Genomic DNA, 22878 nt, shown 5'->3' with positions numbered 1-22878 from the left:
GACATTTTCTCAGTTACAATAAAAAAAAAATTCAACTAGGGAATTTTCCTCACATAACAAGTCAATGGTAGGGAAATTGCGGAGCTGATTAATTCAGTGGTTGAAGTAATCAATGTCCCCCCCTCCCTTCCTATTCTGGATTCCTTACGATACTGGTAGTTATTATTTCACAGTTGCCTCACAATAAGCCTGAGCATTTCATTAAAATTGCTGCCTAACCCTACCCTGTTTGGATCAGTGGATAGAGTGTCAGCCTGCAGACTGAAAGGCCACTGTTTCTATTCGTCAAGGGCACCTACCTTGGTTGCAGGCTCAATCCCTGGTGTGCAGGAGGCCACCAATCCATGTCTTTCTCACATCAATGTTTCTCTCTATCTCTCCCTATCCCTCCCACTCTCTCTAAAATGAATGGAAAAATATCCTTGGGTGAGTACTAACAAAAAAACAAAAAAATCCAACAACAAAAAAACCCTGCTGCCTAATGGTTCGCTTGTATGAGAAAATTAATTTTCCAATTTGTACTCTCAAAGGCAATTTAGAATACCTATAGAATTTTTAAATGTGTATATCCTTTGATCTAGCAATTCCACTTCTAAAAACTATTATCACAGAAAACCTGAGAGAAAAACAGGTATAAAGATATGATTACAAAACTTTTAACAAAAAAATCAGAAACAGCCTAAAATATCCATCAATGGGGGTGGGTGAATACTTATAGTAAGAGATTCATACAACAGAATACATCTCAGCTGTTTAATAAGAAAATATGTCCAAGTTTTGTTGATAAGAACCGAACTGCAGAAGTATGTCATCACAAAGAAACAAAAATACCTATGATACCAAAAGCATATGCAACAAAAGTAAAAACGGATGAACTGAATCACATTAAAGTTAAGACTGTGCCTTGAAAGAGTGAAAACGCAGCAACCCACAAAATGGGAGAAAATATGTAAAAAACCTCTTTTAACTCAACAAAATAATCTGTTTAAAAACGGGCAGTGAACTCTTAAGACGTTTTTCCAAAGAGGATATACAAATAACCAATAAACACATGACAAGATAATCAACATCACTGTTAGGGAAAAGCAAACCAAAACACAATGAGATTACCACCTCACAACCATTAGGACGGTTGCAATCAGAAACAAGTTTTGACGAGGATGGGGAGAAACGAGAACCTCTGTGCACTGTTAGTAAGAATGTAAAATGTTGCAGCAGCTATTCCTCAAAAACACTCTGGGGATATACTCAAAAGAACTGAAAGCAGGATCTCCAAGAGATATTTGTATACCCAGGTTCATAGCGGTATTCTTCACAATAATCAAAAAGTAGAAGCAACCCAAGTATCAATTGACAACTGAATGTATAAACAAAATGTGGCAAGTATCTAAAATAGTCAAATTCAGCCCTAACCGATTTGGCTCAGTGGATAGTGTCAGCTTGCAGACTGAAGGGTCCCAGGTTCAATTCCAGTCAAGGGCATGTACCTTGGTTGCATGCACATCCCCAGTGAGGAGTGTACAGAAGGCAGCTGATCAATGTTTCTAATTCTCTATCCCTTCCCTCTCCCTTCCTCTCTATTAAAAAAATAAATAAATAAATAAATAAAACATAATTATATTTATAAAAATAGAAGTCAAACTCAGAAACAGAAAGTAGAATGTGGTTGCCATGGGCTGGAGGAGAGAAATGGTGAGTTGTTTAATTGGTACAGAGTTTCAGTTTTGCAAAATGAAAAAGTTCTAGACTGGCTGTATAACAATGTAAAAAACTTAACACTGCTGAGTTGTACAACTAAATATGGTTAAAATAGTAAATAGCATGTACATTTTACCAAACTTAAAAAAAATTTTTTTAAAGAAATAACCATCAAATTTTTGGGTGATTATCAATGGAAAATACTGATGGGAAAGGAAGACTTGTTTTCTACTTTGTATCTTTCTATACTGTTTGCATTTTTATCATAAACATGTAGTAAGCTAATATTTTTAAATTCACTTTTTTAAAATTCCATTGGACATATTTTAAATTAATATTAAACTCTTAACCCTAGCCGGTTTGGTAGTGGTTAGAGCATTGGCCCACAGACTGAAGGGTTTCAGACTTGATTCTGTCCAAGAGCACAAAACTCAGTTGCAGACTTGATTCCAGGCCCGGTTAGAGCATGTGCAGGAAGCAACCAACCGTTCTCTCACATCTCTTTCCTCGCTCTCTTCCACCCTCTCTCTCTAAAAAAAAAAGGGGGGGGGGTATCAAGTGGGAAAATATCCTTGAGTGAGGAATAACAAAAAAATTAAACTATAGGCACTGACAAGACTTAAATTCTCATGCCAACTTAAGAAATTTTACCATGCATCTCATCTCCTTGCAAAAGCATTTAATAAGTAGTTATCATTAGTTCTAGAAGGAATAATTAATTTTTAAAAAGCTCCTGTGTCAGTTAGCATTAGATACTGCCTATTAGGCTTACTCCAGGTACTGCCCATGACACTTCCCACCCAGTAATGCCTTATCCAAATGAGAGCGCCACTCTCTAATCCTGAGACTGACAAATGCAATACTGGTGCCCATGCAAACACAAAATCCTAGAGAATTCACACCATTTTTATCCTTCCGTCTCCCCACCTATTAAAGCAGGGGTGGGGAACGTCCAGCCTGTGGGCAATATAGGGCCCAAGAAATCTTTGGTCTGGCCCTGCCAAACTATTAGGGGTGTTAATTAAATATTTGACCAAATACAGCAGGTTAATTTTGAAGGTGATAATTCTGTATGGCCCGTGAATGTTATAACAGTCCTTGGCTGAAAAAAGGTTCCCCATCCATGTACTGAAGGAACACCAAGCCCAGTCTACTTTTTCTCCTCCCCTCTTCAACAATGTTACAAGAGAGTTAGTGGTTGGTTAGAAAACCCCCTTGGGAACCAACAGCCATTCCAGAAAAGTAACCGCTCACTTACCAAGGGCTGCCAACAAGAGCAGCTTCTCACAGCATGCTTTAACAACCTTAATGCAGGAAAACGCAATGCCTCCTGTTACAAATCTAGTTGGAAGGAAAAAAAAATCTAGACTGTGGAAAAGTACAACTTAAAAAGCAAACACCACAGATTATGGTAGAACACAAAAGCAAGCAGATCTCTAAGTACAGAACTCAATTGTAAGAATTCGACTGCACCTTATTTCTCACTATCATCACTTGCTGTCAAAAACAGAACCTTCACATCTTGATCCATTCAGTAAGCCACAGCAGGCAGTTTTGCTTACACTGGGCAGCCAGGTCAGAAGGGTCGCACGAGGAAATGGAAGCAGCAGCCGGCATGTTTTCTTAGGGATTACATTGTTCCAGCCTTTATCCTTCTTTCCAGCCACGTTGGTGCCAAGAAAGCTGCAGCCTCTGCTCTCTGCTCTCAGGCAGCTTGCCACCAGAAAGGCTGGTGCAGGCTCAGGACTGCAGCTCCCTCTGCTGCCCGCTGTTTCCTTTGCATGCTGCGGCAGGTTCAATGAATTTCAGATCCAAAGTTAAGAGCTAAAACAGCCCTTTATTTAAAAATATTACCGAGAGCAAAAGGTCAAATAGTAGTGGAACAGCTATAATGCCAAGTTGTAAGTTAGGTCTCTACTCACCTACAAATCTTCTTCACAGAGTTTCTTTTACTCAGTTTAAAGAAAAACAGGAAATGAACTTCTTGGTCCTTCCTCACCTCCACTTAATACTGCCCATTACCAGAGTTTTAAGGTAGGCCTATCCCATCCTTTAGATCCATTTTAAATAGTACGCAACGCATGGTATTGAAGCTATTTGCCAGCCTGTTTCGTTGTTTAACTTTGTGTCTAACAGAAGGTGCTCCACAGCTGTTTAACAGGATTCTGACTAGAACCATCCTGAGATACTGTGGAAGGAGAGATCCGTCCACACGATTCCATTAGAAAAATAAGCAATCATTGGGGGAGGAACCAACATTCTTGGAGAAGAGACAGGTGTTTTTCCAACTAACATGATTTATTATTCCACTTAACTTCCCAGAGCTGCTTATGGTCTTTTTTTCAGGTTATCAAACCCAGTGTCCCTCTTGTTAACTCTTAACAGAGCTCATTTTAAATGTACCTTGAAGGGATTTCATTCTTTGCCTAAACCCAAGTACTTCTCACATTCGGATCTTGGTGATAAAATAGAAAAGGCCTCATACAATGACTCTATTTTTAAATACTGTAGATGTTATATCGCCAACCTATTGTGGTTAGAAACTGTAGTTCCAGCACCCGCAATTAGAACTGATGATAAAGACATATAATAGTACACTTGCCTTTATTTTTGTGAACCCCCTGTTCTCTTCCACCCAATATCAGAAGCTTACCTGTCAAACAGAATTCCTACTCTTTGCCTTAAGAATCTAGAGATCTGGCTATGTGAAAAGCAAGTGCCAGGCCAAGAGCCACCCTTCAGAAAACTAAAATACTAACAGCTGGCTAATGGTGCCACTATGTAAGTCTCGATTGGCTAGAAAGAAACAATATAAACTTTTTTAACAAAAACAATTCAACATCATTTATTGTCATCTAGTAGTTACTTAAGGTTATTGTAAGCAAATATGAATAAATGGGTAAGACATATTCTCCAAACAAAGGACACCATAAACACAAACTATATTGTTTCTCAGTAACTCCTCTCTTAGCATTCAAGTCATTTCTAGGTGGAGACACTTTGGAGCAGAGTAATATTATCTCCTTTCAGCATGATCCGACCTGCAACACAAAATTAAAAGTGAATAAATTAGAGCAATATGCACTTTTTAACTATTACTTAATGAAGGTAGAGAAATGTTATTTTATGCAAAGTACAGTTTCTGTAGACTAAGTTAACTAAATAGGTCTACCCCAACATTTCCCAATGCTCAGTGTTTGCAGAAGTTGTGAAATTAGTTGTATGTCAAGTTTAGAAAATGCAGCAGACTATAACCAATTCCTAGAGCTCTTAGTATGTTGAAGATTTCATCATTCAATAAACATACCTGCTTAAGTTTCACCCAACAATTCCTAAACCCATTTGAGCAAAGGATACTTTTTTCCCTGAGAAATATCTACAAATATCTTCAGGAACACTGGTGTTCAGTAAAAACAGTTTGAGAAATGCAAATCAACCAAATTATTTCCCTTTCCCAGGCTTCCACTACAAGTAGTAATATTATTTTCTACATTTATAAGACACTACTATGGGAATTTAACATTTCATAAATTATTTATAAATAATATGTCCATAACACTAGTTTGCCTTTCCTGATACATGTTTAAATTTTAAAAATCTAGGCTTTCACAAAAACAGCCTAAGCAGAGCAAAATCTAACACTTTCAGAAACTACTCTCCACATACTCAGAGTGGGCTCAAGAGAATCCTCAGGGTCCAGAAGAGAGACACCGAAGCTCACCACTGATAAAGTCCTAGTGAGCTATGAACAGGCATTAAGCAACTAAAAACACGAAATGCCTACATAAACCTAAGTTAATGGGATTTTGATAAAAATGATTGTTATTCTTGTTGAAACCATAAACCCTAAAGACCTTCTGTTAATTGGGTTAAGAAATTGGGTTCATTGATCATTGTTCAGGTTTTATTACATGCTAGGCACTGAGCTTATTAAGGAGCAAAAAAGATGGGACATATGCATGCACTTATGGAAGATCTGGTCCAGCGGGGGAGAAATTAATAAAATAATACCCACTAATGAATGCTTTACTACAAACTCAAAGAGCACAGCACACCCTGTCTGTGCACCCGCACATTTGGATCTTGGGTGATAAGATCCGCCCAATTCCCATTCCAAGCAAAACCAAACCAAACTCCGGAAGGAGGTGACATCTCATGTGAGTCCTAAAGACACAAGGAGCAGGATATACAAAGATTTATGGTAGAGTAAATGTGCAGATTCAAAGAACTGGGGAAAAGAAAAGACAAATGAGGATGAAGCTCAGAAAATGAAGCAAGAGCAGATGGAGACAAGCACAGATCATAAAGAACCTTGCAGAATACATTAAAAACTTTCTTATCCTACAAGCAGCAGGAAGCCATTGAAGGAAGGACATCAAGCAAAGGAATGACAAGGTCAGATTGGTGTTTCTAAGACATTAGTGCAGCCCGAGGAGCAAACTGGAGAAGGATAAGGTAGCTGAAGAGAAATCAATTAGCAAACAGAAGAGAAATTGGTGCTATCAATGAGGCAGGGAACACTGAAACAGCTCTCAAAGCATGAGGGGTAGGGACTGACTTTGATTTCTGATATGCTAACTTTGAGGAGCGTTGAGACATTCAATTCCAGTAGAAATGTTTAACAGGCTCTGAGAGGTAAATTTAGAGTCAATGTAGTCATTAAGTGATTTCAGAGTTGTGCAAGCATAAGTGCATTTACACACTATGCTCTATGGTATACCGCCATGGTATATGCAGTCCATCATTAACCAAAATGTTGTGATGACATATATATATATATATATATATATATACGGTAACTGAAGGTGTAGTCTTGAGTGCCTAAGAAAAACAGGAGGGACTACAACCAAAAGCTTTGAGCAATTTAAACATTTAATGATCGGGTCCCAAAGAAAGAACATACAGAAGTGTGAAAAGGAACAGTTAACTATAAATGAAAACCTGTGTATAGTATCACAGAGTCAAGGGAACAATATATTAAAAAGGGAGTGGCCAAACGCTGTTCAGACAGTAAAATGAAGACTGATAATGACCATTAGATTTAACTCCATTAGTCTTTGTAACATTGGTGAGAACTAGTTGAGTGAAGTGGCAGAAGTAGAAATGGTGTGGAATAGACAGAGGATGATTTTAAATGTAACCTCTCCCCCGACCAAATACAACTTTCCAAGGGCAAACTAAATGTAAACATGAACTAAGTTGCAAATTATTCAATTCTGCAAGTGAATAAAAATTTCTAAAATTCTGTAAGACTATATTCTTACCTAGTTGTTTCCTTGACTTTGTTTTAGAATGAATCTCTTCTGCATCATCTAATACGAGGTTCATATACTCATCAAAACCCTAAAAAAACAAGCATTAACTGTCATCTTTAAGATCACATTCAAACCATCCTATCTAATGAGTAATATGCAAATAGACTGTTACTCCAACACACAAGATGGCCACCACAAGATGGCCAGCAGGAGAGGGCCGTTAGGAGGGACAGGCCTGCAAGGGAGAGCAGTTGGGGTGATCAGGCCTACAGGGGAGAGCAGTTAGGGGTGACAGGGCTGGCAGGGGAGGGCAGTTGGGAGAGACCAGGCCTGTAGGTGAGGGCAGTTGGGGGCAACCAGGCTAGCAGGAGAGGTCAGTTAGGGGCAATAGGACCGGCAGGGGAGCAGGTAGGCGTCAATCAGGCCAGTAGGGGATCAGGCTGGCAGGCAGAAGTGGTTAGGGGCAATCAGGCAGGCAAGAGGTTGGGAGCCAGCATCGGGCTTATATGGGCAGTCGGACATCTTCAAGGAGTCCCAGATTGGAGAGGGTGCAGGCTGGGCTGAGTGACACCCCCCCCACCACGAATTTTGTGCACCAGGCCTCTCTAGTTCTAAATAAACATACCCATTTAGATACAGAAATGCCAACTAACTTCAGAAATTCATCCCTTTACTGACCTTTCAGAGGAAGAACCCCCTTCCACTCTAAGCCTTTTTAAATAACAAAGAAAGCCAGAACACATTCCATTAGATCTGGAACCTTTTGGCCTTAAATTCATTAGCTATGCCAAAGAGCCAATCTCCCTAACTTTTATAACCTATTCAATATACAGTATGTGTGTACAAGAATAAATTACATTCTACCACTGCTTTTCCCACATTCCCCACAAAACACTATCACCACTAACCATCACTCTTGCTTTTCAACTAATAAACAGGGAAAGTAGGATTATTAAATAAATCTGTGCTGCCTAAAGGGCAAATTTTCAGTCATATTTCATCTTTCTTTAAAATATCACTTAACCCCGGATGGTGCTGCTCAAAGGTTGAGTGTCGACCTACAAACCAGGATAGGAGGTCACGGTTTGATTCAGGCAGGGCACATGTCCAGTTTGCAAACTCAATCCCCAGTAGGGGGTGTGCAGGAGGCAGCCGATCAATGATTCTCTCTCATCACTGATATTTCTATTTTTCTCCCTTCCTCTCTGAAATCAATAAAAATACACATTAAAACACACACACACAAAAAAACATTACTTAAGCGCCAGCCGTGTGGCTCAGTTGGTTGGAGTGCTGTCCCACACACCAAAAAGGTTATGGGTTAGATTCCGGTCAAGGCACATACCCTGTTTTCCTGAAAATAAGACAGTGTCTTATATTAATTTTTTCTCCCAAAGTTGCGCTAGGTCTTATTTTCAGGGAAACATGGTACCTAGGTTGTAGGTTCAATCCCTGGTAGGGGTGCACATAGGAGGCAACCAATAGATGTTTCTTTTTTACATCAATCTAATCAGTAAAACATATCCTTGGGTGAGGATTTAAAAAAAAAACAACAAAAAACAACAACACACACACAAAAACCCATCTCAAAAAACATTATTCAAGGTATTTTTTAACTAATAATCTTATTTAACTAATTCGATTCAGCTCCATCAGGTATGGCCTAACCCAGATTGTGCTCCATCAATCTCAACTCCCTCTAATTTTTTTATCCCTCTCCTTCAAATATTTAGATTATTATTTTATTAAATTATTAACTGTATACATATACCATTGCCCCCCCCCCATACATGCCCTTCCTCCCCAGAGTTCTGTGTCCATTGGTTGTACTTATATGCATGTATACAGGTCCTTCGGTTGATCTCTTATCTACCCCAGATCTCCCTACCTTCCCCACTGTAATTTGAGTCTGCTTGTCGCTTTATTGTCTCTATATCTATCTTTTGGTTCATCAGTTTATAATGTTTTTATTATCCATAAATGAGTGAGGTCATGTGGTTTAGATTATTTTTAAAATTAATCTTCCTTCTATTTTATGAATTACCCAATCTCTATCAGGTAAAACAAGCAGGCAAGGGCAATGGGCCCCAAAATCACTTTCCTTGGGTTGGGTCTTTGACTGCTCTGGCTGGCCATTTTTTGTGAAATCTTTTTCTTTTTGGTGAGATCTTTTTTTAGAACAAACTGCCCTGGATAAAATATCCCGGGTACTCACAATGATACAGCCTTCTATCCGCATATTCACTTGCTCATAAAGCCACACCTGAATGCGAGATCTCTGAAATAATCATAAAAATAGAAATGTTAAAAAGTACACAAAATCCAATCACTGCTCAAACATTAGAGAAATATGGTTCCTTAAAAAAACTAAAATAAATTAAATAAAAACCGAGAGTTTTAACCATTTGGCTCATATCAGAATTGGTAACCAAGACTACTTACTTGACAAGAAACATTCTCATATAATAAATGCTGCACTGGACCAGACAGTCCCAAGCTAGACACCTTAATCTTCCTGTAACTTGGGACTCAATCATATTTTTTACTGTTTCTAGTTTCAATACATTTAAAGATTGGTATCAGTAGAGCACAAAGCAATAAATTTCAAAGACCAAGGTCGTCTTTCTTAAGTGCTATAATAAAATCCAGCTCTAAAACAGCTTACTCTAGTTTCTCAATTTTCCTGGCCTCACATTTAATAACCAGAAGAGAAACCTTCAATTCTGATGATTAAAAATTACAACAGCTCTGGATGGTTTGGCTCAGTGGATAGAGGGTCGGCCTTCGAACTCAAGGGTCCCGGGTTTGATTCCGGTCAAGGGCATGTACCTTGGTTGTGGGCACATCCCCAATGAGGGATGTGCAGGAGGCAGCTGACTGATGTTTCTCTCTCATCAATGTTTATGACTCTACCCCTCTCCCTTCCTGCCTGTAAAAAAAAATCAATAAAAATTTTTAAAAAACATAAAAATTACAACAGCTTGAAATTAATGCTTTTCAATTGTGTTGTCACACATTAAAATTTGTCAGGGCAAAAGGCATTGCATTTTCTTTCAGAGATAATTCAAACACTCTGTATTGCCAATGCAGACTCTGCTGCTAAATATCCCCCAAAGGAAAGCAGGCCGTCCCTTAAGTCCTCTAACCCTATCCCTCCCTTCTTCCTTTTGGAGTATCTGTTCTATACCTGACTTTCCCTCTACGTGTTAAAACCACTCCTTTATTATATGGTTTAAAGCTAACGGAATTGTCCTCCCAACGTTTCACCCTAGGCCTAGGGGAAAGGAGGAGAAAAGGGCCAATGTTCTGGCCATCATCACCCCCAACAAAAGTACCGATACCCACCACTCCCCTGACACGTCCGCCAATAACGACTTTCTGAAATGAGTACTTTTTGGTCTTGCAAAACATCAACACAATTCTTTACGTGCTCGCAGTTACCATGGCTCCGCACCGTTGTATCCCCTTCGACTTTCCCTGCACCCCTTCCCCTCGAACACACCCCACCTCCACAATGCCCTCTTTTTAACTGCAGAACACAGTGACCGGACAGGGCGAGGAAACAAGTTAACGACACAACAACTTACGTACATTTTGCAAGTATCTGAAGATGAGGTTCTGCACCGAAGGTTAAAGAGAAAGCAACACGCACGACATACTCTCTGCTCCCAGGAACCGGTCACTGGCTAACCCCCCGCGAATGTTTTCGAGGTCTTGGCGCCTACGCCACGGGAAGCACCCAACTAGGCCTTCCTTAGACCTCAATGCTCTGCCGGACCGTCTCCTCTCTCTCACTCCAGGAGTTTCCCTTGGCGCCATTTTCCCTCCCCTCCCCCTCCCCCAAACCCACACCTCCGGCTGGCTCACAGTGACTATTAAAACAGCGCCCCTCTGTCCCCCCTCCCGACCCCTCGCGGCCCCCGGTGGGGCCTGCCCGCGCCGCCCCCCGCCTGCTCCCGGCCCCGCGCCTTGGCGGGCCGCGGCGCCGCGGGGGCTCACGGGAAGTGGAAGGCGCACACCGCTCCTCCGCGCCCGCGGCCCGCCTTCCCGCCCCGCTTTCCGGCCCGAACCTCCCGGTCCCAACATCCTGCGTAGGATACGATGGGCTGCACCATCACCTTCTGCACCTTCTGGCCCTGGCCGCGGTACGCCATGGTGGAAGCTAACAAAGACCACGCGGAGCCCCACGCTAGCCCCCGAGCCACTCCGGGAAGAAAGAACCGGAAGCGGAAGTGCGCGGCGCTGGCATAGCGGCCGGCGCAGTTCCTGGGAAGTGCTTCTCTAGCTTTTCTCGGTGCTCTGTGGCCTCCGCGGGAGGCCAAAGGGAGGCAACCGCGTTCCGGAACGGGCGTCGGCCATCTGGAGGGAGGCGGGGGAGACACCCGCCTGTTTGTGTCTCCATTTTCTGAGCTCCCCCACACCTTAATATATTTTTTATTGATTACAGAGAGTAAGGGAGAAATAGAAACATCGATGATGGGCGAGAATCATGAACTCCTGCTAGGCATGTGCCCTTGACTGAAACTGAACCGGGGACCTTTCAGTCCACATGCTGACACTCTATCCACTAAGCCACACTAGCCACTGTGGCTTTAAAAAATATTAAATCTTTATTGTTGAAAGTATTACACATGTTCCCCTTTCCCCCATTGACGACTTCTAACCGACTTCCCTCCCCGCCCGCCCCCCCTCCACCCCACCTCACCTTCACCACACTATTGTCTGTGTCCATGGGTTATGCGCATATGCATCCAAGTTCTTCGGTTAATCTCTTCCTACCCACCCACCCTTCCCCACTTTCCCTCTGAGATTCCATGGTCTGTTTTATGCTTCTATGTCTCTGGATCTATTTTGTTCAGTTTTTAAAAATATATATTTCATTGATTTTTTTACAGAGAGGAAGGAAAGGAACAGTTAAAAACAACAGTGCCTCCTGCACACCCCCTACTGGGGATGTGTCCGCAACCAAGGTTGTGTCCGCATCCAGCCCTTGACTGGAATCAAACCTTCAATCCGCAGACCGATGTCTATCCACTGAGCCAAACCAGTTTCAGCTTATTGTTTGTTTTATCGTATTTTGTTCATTAGATTCCAATATGAGATCATGTGATACTTGCCTTTCTCTGACTAGTTTCTTTCGCTTAGCATAATATTCTCTAGGTCATTCCATGCTGTCTCAAAGGGTAAGAGAGCCTTCTTTTTATTGCTACATAGTATTCCCTGGTGTAAATGTACCACAGCTTAAGAGACAAATCAGCCTGTTGCTAAACTCTCTCAGTAAAATGGGTTGGTTTAATATTTTTCCTTTTCCTGTTTGTTTTTGGTGCTGAAACCCAAGATTTAGTATTTTTTCTAAAGCCTATTTCTTTGGAATTTAGGCTTGATGGCAGTGTTGTGGTGCAGAGGATAAGGCGGCAAGAAGCCCAAATTTACCTGACACTCAAGCCACAATCTGATTAAAAAGCTAGCCGGTAGTGGTTTGCTCCATTATGAATTACTATCTTTGTGGGAGCTATTGCAAGGAGGCGACAGAGCACGGCAATTTAGCGTGAAAGCCCTGAAATCTGATGGCAGGGCTCAAATCCATTTCACTTGTAGTGTATGACCAAGGATCAGTTCTTTAGCTTTGCCATATCTTGGCTTAGTTGTTACCAAAATAGAGACACAAGCGTTCCTTCCTCATGGAAGTTTTAGGGAAATGGCATGTGTGTACATACTAAGTATGTGCGTACATATAGAGGCCCCAATGTTCTAACCCACTGTTTCCCAAACTTTTGACATATGTGTACTCCTTCTATAATTTTCGTCACGCTGAGTACCTCTCGTACTCATGAGAATGTAGAATTAGGCACAGCTAAGCATGGTGCAGTGCATATCCCCACCAAACTCCGGTGCAACGCGTACCGCCACCAAACTCTTCCCGTACCCCTGGGGGTACGAGTACCACACTTTGGGAAACACTGTTAACCTAATTATTTCCTGGGTAACACAGAAGGAGAGCTGGAATTTATTAAGTTATGTCATGGGCTTGTGGCCTGACAGATATTTCATTTATTTGGAATATCCATTTTATAGGTGAAGAAACTGGAGCTCAGAGTTATAAAGCACTTGTCTAAACGGACAAGTGGCAAGTGGCAGAAACATAACCTGCTTAACTGAATGAGGTCTTCTGTTTGAGGATAAATAATATTAATGCCAAACTCATAAAAGTGTTGAGATCAAATAAAATGAAAATGACTTTTAAACTGTAGGGAGCAAGAAAATGCATACGGTATTTTTTCTTTTAAGAAAATGTCTTGCCTCAAACCCAGTAGAGCAGTGGTTCTCAACTTTCCTAATGCCGCGACCCTTTAATACAGCTCCTCATGTTGTGGTGCCCCCCCAACCATAAATTTATTTTTGTTGCTACTTCATAACTGTAATTTTGCTACTGTTATGAATCATAATGTCACCACAACATGAGGAACCGTTAATGAATCGTAATGTAAATATCTGTGTTTTCTGATGGTCTTGGGCTCTACAGCAGTGGTTCTCAACGCACAGGCTGTAGAGCCTAAGACCATCGAAAACACAGATATTTACATTACAATTTATAACAGTAGCAAAATTGCAGTTATAAAGTAGCAACAAAAATAATTCTATGGCTGAGGGTCACCACAACATGAGGAACTGTATTAAAGGGTCGCGACATTAGAAAGGTTGAGAACCACTGCCATAGAGGGTCATGTTGTGCACAGAGGAAACGAGGTAGATTTGCTGCATTCAGAGACAGTGAGGACAGAACACTCTGGTTTAGCTATTCCACCAGAAATGCCTAGCTACTTGTTTTGCATTTTCTTGTTCCTAAAGTCATGATTCCTAAACTTTTAGGGATTGATCCGTAAAAGTGACCATTTGACTGATTATACAGCTTATCAGAAGTGGTTTGCTTTAAAAAATGATTTTGCACCCTAATCGGTTTGGCTCAGTGGATGGAACGTCGGCCTATGGACTGAAAGGTCCCAGGTTTGATTCTGGTCAAGGGCATGTACATTGGTTGCGGGCACATCCCCAGTAGGGCATGTGCAGGAGGCAGCTGATCGATGATTCTCTCTCATCGATTTTTCTAATTCTCTATCCCTCTCCTTTCCTATCTGCAAAAAATCAATAAAAATATATTAAAAAATAAAAAAATGATTTTGCTGTTTTACATTTAAACCTTTGAATGAGATTTAATCTAGAATTTATCCTCGTGTATCCTGGAATTGATAACACCTTTATACTTTCCAGACGGCTGCCCAGTTTTCCATCATCTTTACAAAACACCACCCTGTTCCCCATTCAACTTAAAATACATTTATAAATACGGTATAACAAGTATGTGTGTATGTATATAGTTTTGTTCATTTGATCTTTGTATCTATTTATGGACCAGTATCACTGTTAAAAACATTATAGCTTTGTAATGTTTTGTTACTTGGTAGGACTAAAAAGTAGGTAATTTTTTCCTAGCTATTCTTGGTTATTTTCCTCACAAACTTAATTAGCTTCTCTAATTAAAAAAAAAAAATTCTTTTGGCATTTTCACTGTGATTAAACTCTAGAACAACTTAGAATTATTTTTTTAATCTAAATACATGATATCTTTCTGTTTGTTCATATTTTCCTTTGAGTCTTTTGAGTTCTTTCTAGTTTATCTAGTTTAATCATAGATATTTCATCTCTCATTCTTAAAAGTTATTAAAAAATATTTTTATTGATTTCAGAGAGGGAGAGGGAGATATAAACATCGATAAAAATCACTGATCAGCTGCCTTCTGCAAGCTTCTCCAAGCTTTGGGGATTAAGCTCACAATCCGGGCATGTGCCCTTGATCGGAATTGAACCCATGACCCTTCAGTCCGCAGGCTGATGCTCTATCCACCGAGTCAGACCAGTATGCTTTTCTATGAGGGAGACTAGGACTCCAAAAACCAAGGCTGAAGTTACCCATAAAGGCCTGGAACTAGTCTAGTATTCATACCCCAGCCCAGATTCAGAGCTGGAAAATAGAGCCTACCTCTTCACAGGAAGTATGTGAAAGAATTTGCAGTCAGATTTAATCTAATACAAAGACCCAAAATAAAAATTGGCAATGGAAGTGATCAGTTTATAGCAAAGGAAATATAAATGGTCTTCAAATATATGCAGTGTTGCCCCACTATCTACCTACCTATCTATATCTATCCACCTGTTCAACAAGCAGTTGTCTTATATTTGAGCATTCTTCCTTCTCTGCCTTTAGTCTGAACTTTGTTTTCCCTTAATCTTTTTTAATTTTTATTTTTTATATTTTATTGATTTTTTTACAGAGGGAAAGGGATAGAGATTTAGAAACATAGATGAGAAACATAGACCAGCTGCCTCCTGCACACCCCTACTGGGGATGTGTCCGCAACCAAGGTAGATGCCCTCGACTAGAATTGAACCTGGGACCTTTCAGTCCACAGGCCGATGCTCTATCCAGCTACCTTTACTCTTTAAAAAATAAAAACGAGCCGAAACCGGTTTGACTCAGTGGATAGAGTGTTGCTCTGCGGACTGGAAGGTCCCAGGTTCGATTTCGGTCAAGGGCATGTACGTTGGTTGTGGGCACATCCCCAATAGGTGTGCAGGAGGCAACTGGTCAATGTTTCTCTCTCATCAATGTTTCTAGCTATCTCTCTCCCTTTCTCTCTGTGAAAAATCAATAAAATATATTTAAAAAAAATAAAAAATAAACACGATTTTATTGCCCTGACCAGGAATTGAACCAGTGACCTCCTGGTGCATAGAAAGTTCAATCCACTTGGCTGAGCTGTTTACCCTTACTCTTAACTGCAGATTTTTGCTTTACTCCTAAGGACAAATCAGAGTCTAAAAACAGTAACATCCAGGGACAGGCCAATACCAAGTTTTAATACACTGTTTTTTGCTCATTACCATAGACTGGGTTGGGGAATATCCAGCCAGCGGGCTGTATAAGGCCCGTGAAATAATTTGGTCTGGCCCTGTCAAGGCATTAGTAGTTAGTAAATTAAATATTTGACCAAACATAGCAGGCTAATTTTTAAGGTGGTGTTATATCCAATGGCCCTTGGCAGAAAAAAGGTTCCCCATTCCTGTCATCAACTATGACAGCAACAACATAGCAGTTAAATCCAACCAAAATCTAAATACTTTCATAGGCCCTCAGTAAATATTGGGACTCCTGATTTCTTAAATTCCAGATGGCTGTTCTTATCTAAGGTAATCGCTTATTCTTTGTCCATTTTATTTTACAGTGCTAAGAAAATGGTCAAGTATTTTCTTTGTGCTCATGCCCTTAATTTATCTCATTTTGAAAATTCAAATGGAGCCCTAACCGGTTTGGCTCCGTGGGTGGAGCCTCCGCCTGTGGACTGAAGGGTCCCAGGTGGCATTCTGGTCAAGGGCATGTACCTTGGTTTCGGGCACATCCCCAGTGGGGGGGCGTGCAAAGGGCAGCTGATTGATGTTTCTCTCCCATCTATGTTTCTGACTATCCCTCTCCCTTCCTCTCTATTAAAAAATTCAGTAAAATATATTTTAAGAAAATTCAAATGGAATCTGAAAAAATTAATGCAGTCAGATGTGTGGGTTGTGGAAACTTGCACCCATTATTGAGCAGCTTTCAAAGATTTAAGAAAAAAAAGGCTTTTGAAATGAATTGAACCCAATTGCACGTAAGAATATGCCTGTACTTTCTCATTAAATCTGATCACACTTTGACACTACCATGAAGACAAAAGCAGTGATCTTCAATCCAGTGTAAGATTTAGTATCAAAATGGTTATGTAAAATAAAGAGGTATACACTAATCAATAAATATTAAGTAGTTTAAAAATGTTACCTATTAAAGAGGTAGCAATTGGTAACCTCAGTTACTGCTGCTAAACTGACAAATCCAAAGAAAATATTTTTAAGAATTGTAAAAACATTCCAGGAACATGAAGCCAGTTTTAGAAAAGGATCATAAAACTTTGGCCAATATAGAATAAGCTTTATTTCTGAAACTATACTAAACATCAGTCTAATCTCTAGTTTCCAAGATTGGTCAAGATGAAAAGCAGCTATGGCCCTAGCTGGTTTGGCTCAGTGGATAAAACACTGGCCTGTGAACTAAAAGGTCCCAGGTTTGATTCCAATCAAGGGCACATGTCTGGGTTCTGGGCTCAAATCCCAGTGGGGGACTTGCAGGAGGCAGCGGATCAATGATTTTCTCTTATCATGGATGTTTCTCTCTCTCTCCCTTCCTCTCTGAAATCAATTAAAAAATATATATACCCCCCCACCCCCACAAATGTATTTAAAAACACAAACCTGTTCTGGACCTATCAAAGGACCCATTAGAATTTGAGGTTAAGGCCACAATTTTAGAAATCATTGATCTTGAGACAAATATAGGAATCACAAACTATTTTGAAATTTTTGACTTTAGCCAAACTGTATTATTTGGGCCTTTTTTCCTATTTTTAAAATTGCAAATCATCACTCAAAACTAAATATAAATGTTTTGCTTTTTGTGAAAAGCTGATTCAACTTGCTGGTAATACTATTTGGCAAAGAAAAAAAAAACTATGTTCTTCGGTGGCTAACAAATTCTTATGTAACCCCCTAACAAAATATTGGCACACTACTGAAAAAACTGGACTTTCTAGAATTAAAATTTTTAATTGCCTTCATGCTTGAAAATTCTAAATTGTTGAATCCATCTAAAATCCCTTATAAACATTCTCTCCTTTAAGAATTTTAATGGCATTACTTGAGTTACAATGATAATGGCCGAGTACCAGAAAAGAATCCTCACATACAACTAACGTCTATGTAACTAATATTGAGCAAGCTTATGGTAGGCTTGGCAGTTATGTCCTGGTAAAAGATTTCTAAAGCCAAATAATACCTGTGAAATTGGAGCACTTACACAAAAGGCCAACACCATTTCGATTGGGGCCACTATTGAGGCAGATCCTAGGCTGACATGAGGTATGGCCACTTAACTCACAATGTCAAGACTTTCCTACACCAGTTTTATTTAAAACACAAATAAGTATTTCTCTTTGTGTAATGAATGGTAAATGGTTCAAACAATGCTGAACATAAATCATTGACTAATACAAGGGCTTTAAATATGAAACAAAATTATTTAAAAAGCAAATAAAGGTTATATACAAAACAGACCTGGAATCTAAGTTGATTCCAGAAATGAAATGAGTAGAAAATCTGTGGTGAAACCAAACATTCCACCCCTGCTTTGGAGAAGGGCTATGATACAACATTCAGTCAGCTGAAGATGGATTGATAGAGGTGTGTCTATACATAAATTTCAAGTCACTTTTGCTTGTGCAGAATCATCCAGATCTTCCCAAGACTGAATGGGCAGTCCCGTGGCTTTCTTCCTTTTCCACATTCTCAACAAGGCTACATGAAGTTCAACTCTTGATGAGCCGCTTACAATAGCAGTTCCTTAGGAGCCAACATGACAGGTGGGTCAGATTCCCCTATGAGAAACAAAACTGGCCACCTACAGCAAAATATCAAAATGGACAAGTCCTTCTTTCCTCTTTCTTCCGAGTATGTATATGTCTCCTTTTAAGACTATTAGCCCCATATACTGTTCACAGTCTAAACCTTGAGGTGATATGAAGGTGGGAGACCAACATCAAAGAAAGAAAATTCAGTTCAGAAATGAAGAAAACTGGACGGTATACAATACACCTCCAGAACATCTCAAATAATCCCTTCTTGTAGTACAAGTCATTGTCCTGCTACAGTCCACACATAAATATTGGCAGCTCGAGTGCGTTCATTTCCCCCCTGACAGTTACAGGACACCAAATAAATACTGGATAAGAGGAGTTTGCTGGGAGAATTAGAAATATAAAATTAACCAATTTTTATTCCTGTGATAATTCAATGCCAGTAGGAGGCAAGGACTAAAGAAAAGGGACAACTTTCATACTAAAAAGAGAATTCCTCTAATCGTTATGTCACCATCTCTTAATAAGAATCCAGGGAATCCCAGAAATAGAAAATTAATTTCAGAGAACCCCTGAGGCACTTTAAAGCCTTAAAAAATTACAGTAATAATAAATTAGCTATTGATCTTCAGAGGCTTACTCAGCAGTAGAAACATGAAAATCGGGTCCAAACGGTTATGTCCAGATTACAGGCTTCCTGAGCTGCTCAGCTCTAAAGCTTAGACGAATCTCCAAATACTTTAAAAAAGACATACAATTTAACACAGACTGAATGAATTGTTTTGTTTAGTGGTAGCATGAAATTTGGTCCTTCTGGTAGCAGCTGTCTTCATCCTTTCCAAACTCAGGTAACAGTAAGCACATTAATACATAAAATAATATAACAAAGGGGAAAAAGCCAAAACTGACAAACACCTCAAGGAGTCACCAAGTTCTCTTGCATCCTTTCACTTGGATCTCTCTCTGTCTTTTTGTGGAGAGAGGGGTAAGAAAGAACTTTTTCTTGAAGATGCTAAACATTGGCATCAAATGGACAAAATGGTTATCAAGGGACATTAAAAATCTGACCCCAAGGAATCTAGGACATATACAAGTAATTCAGAGGTATACTTCTGATCTGGGGCAAATTCTAGACTAAAGAAATGATCATCTTGGGTAAATGTTATAATAGATGAAACTAAGTGCAGTTTTTTGGTGAGTTTTTTTTTGTTTTTGTTTGAAATGTCCTACTATCACCTTCAGCTATCAATCATTTCTGATAGCTCAAGCAGAAGGTCATCTTCATCTTTCCCAGGATCCAGGTCAATCTCAGCTTCTAATTTGCCTCCTGAAATCTCCCATATTAGCTTCTCAAAATCGTCCTCCACAGAGAGCGGGGGCTTTCCTGTCGAAGCAGTGCTGAGTCGGCGAGTTTTCGTGGCCATTTGGGATGAGGAAGGGCCAGAGACTTCTGATGGAGAGGGATCTGATGAGGACTGGGCTGGAGGCAGCACAAGACTGTAAGGAAAAACACACCCAGGAGATTATTAAAAACTGTCCCTTTTCAATGACCAGCTGGACTACCTAGTCTCAGTGATACAGAGTTATTAGCAAAGAGTTATTTGAGGACTCACAAAAGGAATTGTTTTACTCAATAGGACAAAGCATCTTCCCTTTAAAGCAGAATTCAGGCAGGCTTTCAAAACATTTTTGAAATAACACAGGCAAAATATAAACAATGGCACCTAAGGAGAATAGCAGCCCTGAGCATTGTTTTCTTAAAATTAATTTCAAGTTCAGCAGACTAATTTAGATATGGCTAAATTGTACATGCTTAAAATTATTTAGTAGTTTTATTCTCTAGAGAGCATAAACAACAGTAGTGGCCTAAGGTTGATTTGAAAGAACTGCCAGGTATTATTACCTGTCTCTGGGTCTCTCTGCCTCAGGAACGGTGACTGCTTTGTCCTCAGAAAGGAGCGGAACAACAGCCTACGAAAGGAGAGCAATGGCAGTCAGTGGGGGAGCCAGGCTCTTTAATGTGAGCACATTCACTTTCTTTGGCCACCTTCTTAGAATCATGGCTATCTTTCTTTAATCCTGGGAATCACGAGTAAATAATCCAAAGGTTGGGTGTACAAATAAGCAAAATATTTTAAGAGCCCAAAAATTAGCTTTCAAAAACCTACCCTGCCACTTCACAAATGTCTGACAGTAAACATAAAATACAGTAACAACTAAACAAATAGAATGGCAGAAAGCATCACACACGGCTGTGGCGGGAGAGACCATCTTCCCAGCGTTCCCACACGGAGACCGTAAGCACCGCGCTCACCATGGCTGCCTTTTTGGCCGGGCTCTCCTGCAGGCCCCCGCTGGCGCTGAGCGGCTTCACCGCGGCGATGACGGCAGGGTGCATCTCCACGGCCTTGCGCTTGGGGGCCACTTTGGGGGAAGAGACCACTTTGACCACAGATGGCTTCACATTCACTTTGGGCTTAGCTACAAGGAATGGAAAATATTTGATTAGTAGTTTTAAATATCCCTATTTTACATGGAGAATAACTCAGAGTATCAAAATTCCTTCACAGTGGTATACAACATATAATTAAATGATGACCCAAAAAAACTCAGGTTGAAAATGATCCACAAGCAATCTGCACTACACATGAACATAATGAACACATAGACTCAAATGATTCCTTTCAGTGGCTCTTGAATTTGCCACTGCTTTTCTATTCCTTTTCTTCTTCAAAACCAGAGGAAAAATGTACCACAGAAAGTAAAAAATTTTTCTAAATAGCAATTTTAAATGCTGAGAAAGAAACTCATCTAGATTTGTCTCTTTAAATAGAATTATAAGAACTTGCCAAGACCGGTTTGGCTCAATGGATAGAGCGTCGGCTTGGGGACTGAAGGGTCCCGGGTTCGATTCCGGTCAAGGGCATGTACCTTGGTTGCGGGCATATCTCCAGTGGGAGGTGTGCAGGAGGCAGCTGATCGATGACTCTCTCTCATCGGTGTTTCTAACTCTCTATCTCTCTCTCCCTTCCTCTCTGTACAAAATCAATAAATATATATTAAAAAAAAAAAAAAAAAGAATTATAAGAACTGTTACTTATTATTCACTTTCGTGTGACCAGAATATAAGATAAATGAAATTCAACCCAATCGCTCCAGGGAATTACTGAAATTTGGTAATTCTGAGATCCTAAAGCAAGATATACTAGAAAGAACACTCACCTTTAACCCTTTTTTCCAAGGTCTGGGCTGCACATTTCACATTTAATATTGAGTCGCCAATCCCTGCGGTTTCCAGCTCGGCCTTCTGGGATGACTTGGTGGGAAGCCGCTTCGGGAGGCTCCGGGTGCCACTCGGCACAGCGGTGAGCACTGGCGTCTCTGCTGGCTGGGCATCACCAGCGTCCACCTCTCCCCAGAGGGATGTCAGCACAGGTCTTTCCTTCTGGGAGGTTCCCTTCTCTGGCTGCTTCTGTATGTGCTTTTCTCGCATCGTCTCACATTTCTTGATTGGAATTTTAATGCCAACTCCTGCTGTCTCATTTGAAGCCTATGTATAAATTTAAATTACAATTAAATTCAAGTATCTCTAGCTCTGTCAGAATGGCTCAGTTGGTTGGGTGCCATCCTGTACCAAAGGTTGCCAGTTCGATTTCCAGTCAGGGCACATGCCCAGGTTGTGCATTCAATCCCTGGGAGGGACTGAGGCAGTATCAATCGATGGTTTGCTCTCCTATCCATGTTTCTCTCTCAAAAATTCAATTAAAAAAAATCTTAAAAAAAATTCTAGTACCTCTAACAACCTATATGATAATTACTATTTATAAGTCAAGCAGTGTCTCACATAATTCGAAACACGAGAGCTTGCTTTGCTCTTTGATATTAAATAAAAACCATCTGCCCAACTGGTGTGGCTCAGTTGGTTGAGTGTTGAACTATGAACCAGGAAGTCATGGTCAGGGCACAAACCCAGGTTGTGAACTTGATCCCTAGTGGGGGGCAGGCAGGAGGCAGCTTATGGATGATTCTCATCTCTCTTCCTTCCTCTCAGAAATCAATAAAAATATATTTAAAAATAAAAATAAACCCACTAAGCTGCTCTGTCTGGTTTTCTCAGTGTTTACAGCGTCAGCCTGTGAACTGAAGGATTTCGGGTTTGAGTCCCAATCATATCTGAGTTTCGGGTTCAATCCCTGGCCCCAGGAGGGGCGGAGAAAACCAATTGATGTGTCTTTATTACACTGATGTTTATCTCTCTCTCTTTCTTTCCCTTCCTTCCACTCTCTCCACTATGGAAAAAAATATCCTTGGGTAAGGATTAACAAAAAAACAACAAAACATACCCCACCAAGCTAAAGAGGAAAGATTAAATATGTGTGCAACAACAAAAAAAAATCTCAGATTCTTTAGGCTAGGTAATCATGACCCCA

The 22878-nt window shown here is 40.3% G+C and overlaps 2 protein-coding genes and 1 long non-coding RNA gene across 28 annotated transcripts in view; all 3 read right to left on the bottom strand.

Annotated features, from left to right (window-relative positions):
• Positions 1–936: 936 nt before the first annotated feature.
• LOC118721285 lies at positions 937–2200 on the bottom strand. Its single transcript, XR_004988683.2, has 2 exons — positions 1612–2200; positions 937–1387 (listed from the first exon to the last, which is right to left on the bottom strand). It is a non-coding gene; the product is annotated as an uncharacterized LOC118721285 (long non-coding RNA).
• Positions 2201–3187: 987 nt separating this feature from the next.
• On the bottom strand, positions 3188–11202 carry SNRPE (small nuclear ribonucleoprotein polypeptide E). The gene is made up of 5 exons (XM_036442116.2): positions 11054–11202; positions 10545–10571; positions 9169–9231; positions 6963–7041; positions 3188–4739 (listed from the first exon to the last, which is right to left on the bottom strand). The coding sequence occupies exons 1-5, from the start codon at positions 11105–11107 to the stop codon at positions 4684–4686; spliced, it is 279 nt and encodes a 92-aa protein (XP_036298009.1). The 5' UTR covers positions 11108–11202; the 3' UTR covers positions 3188–4683.
• A 6775-nt stretch (positions 11203–17977) lies between these two features.
• Positions 17978–22878, bottom strand: part of ZC3H11A (zinc finger CCCH-type containing 11A) — a 30756-nt gene continuing 25855 nt past the window's right edge. For all 26 annotated transcript variants that reach the window (XM_045582994.1, XM_036442093.2, XM_036442100.2 and 23 more), the window contains 4 exons: positions 21671–21998; positions 20763–20929; positions 20352–20419; positions 17978–19945 (listed from right to left, as the gene is read on the bottom strand). In XM_045582994.1, coding sequence (XP_045438950.1) covers positions 19687–19945; positions 20352–20419; positions 20763–20929; positions 21671–21998 — 822 coding nt within the window. In that variant the 3' untranslated portion in view covers positions 17978–19686. The remainder of the gene's footprint in view (positions 19946–20351; positions 20420–20762; positions 20930–21670; positions 21999–22878) is intronic.

Source organism: Pipistrellus kuhlii, unplaced genomic scaffold (assembly GCF_014108245.1).
Source record: "Pipistrellus kuhlii isolate mPipKuh1 unplaced genomic scaffold, mPipKuh1.p scaffold_m20_p_18, whole genome shotgun sequence".
Taxonomy (NCBI): domain Eukaryota; kingdom Metazoa; phylum Chordata; class Mammalia; order Chiroptera; family Vespertilionidae; genus Pipistrellus; species Pipistrellus kuhlii.
The sequence above is the reverse complement of the archived record's forward strand: the minus strand, read 5'-3'. Positions and strand labels throughout refer to the sequence as shown.

Coding starts and splice junctions, on each gene's coding strand:
- SNRPE (XM_036442116.2), bottom strand. CDS start 11,107: ATGGCGTACCGCGGCCAGGGCCAGAAGGTGCAGAAGGTGATGGTGCAG. Junction 10,572..11,053: donor AGGTGATGGTGCAGCCCATC/GTATCCTACGCA, acceptor CCTTCGGTGCAG/AACCTCATCTTCAGATACTT. Junction 7,042..9,168: donor GGATAGAAGGCTGTATCATT/GTGAGTACCCGG, acceptor TTGTTTTTTTAG/GGTTTTGATGAGTATATGAA.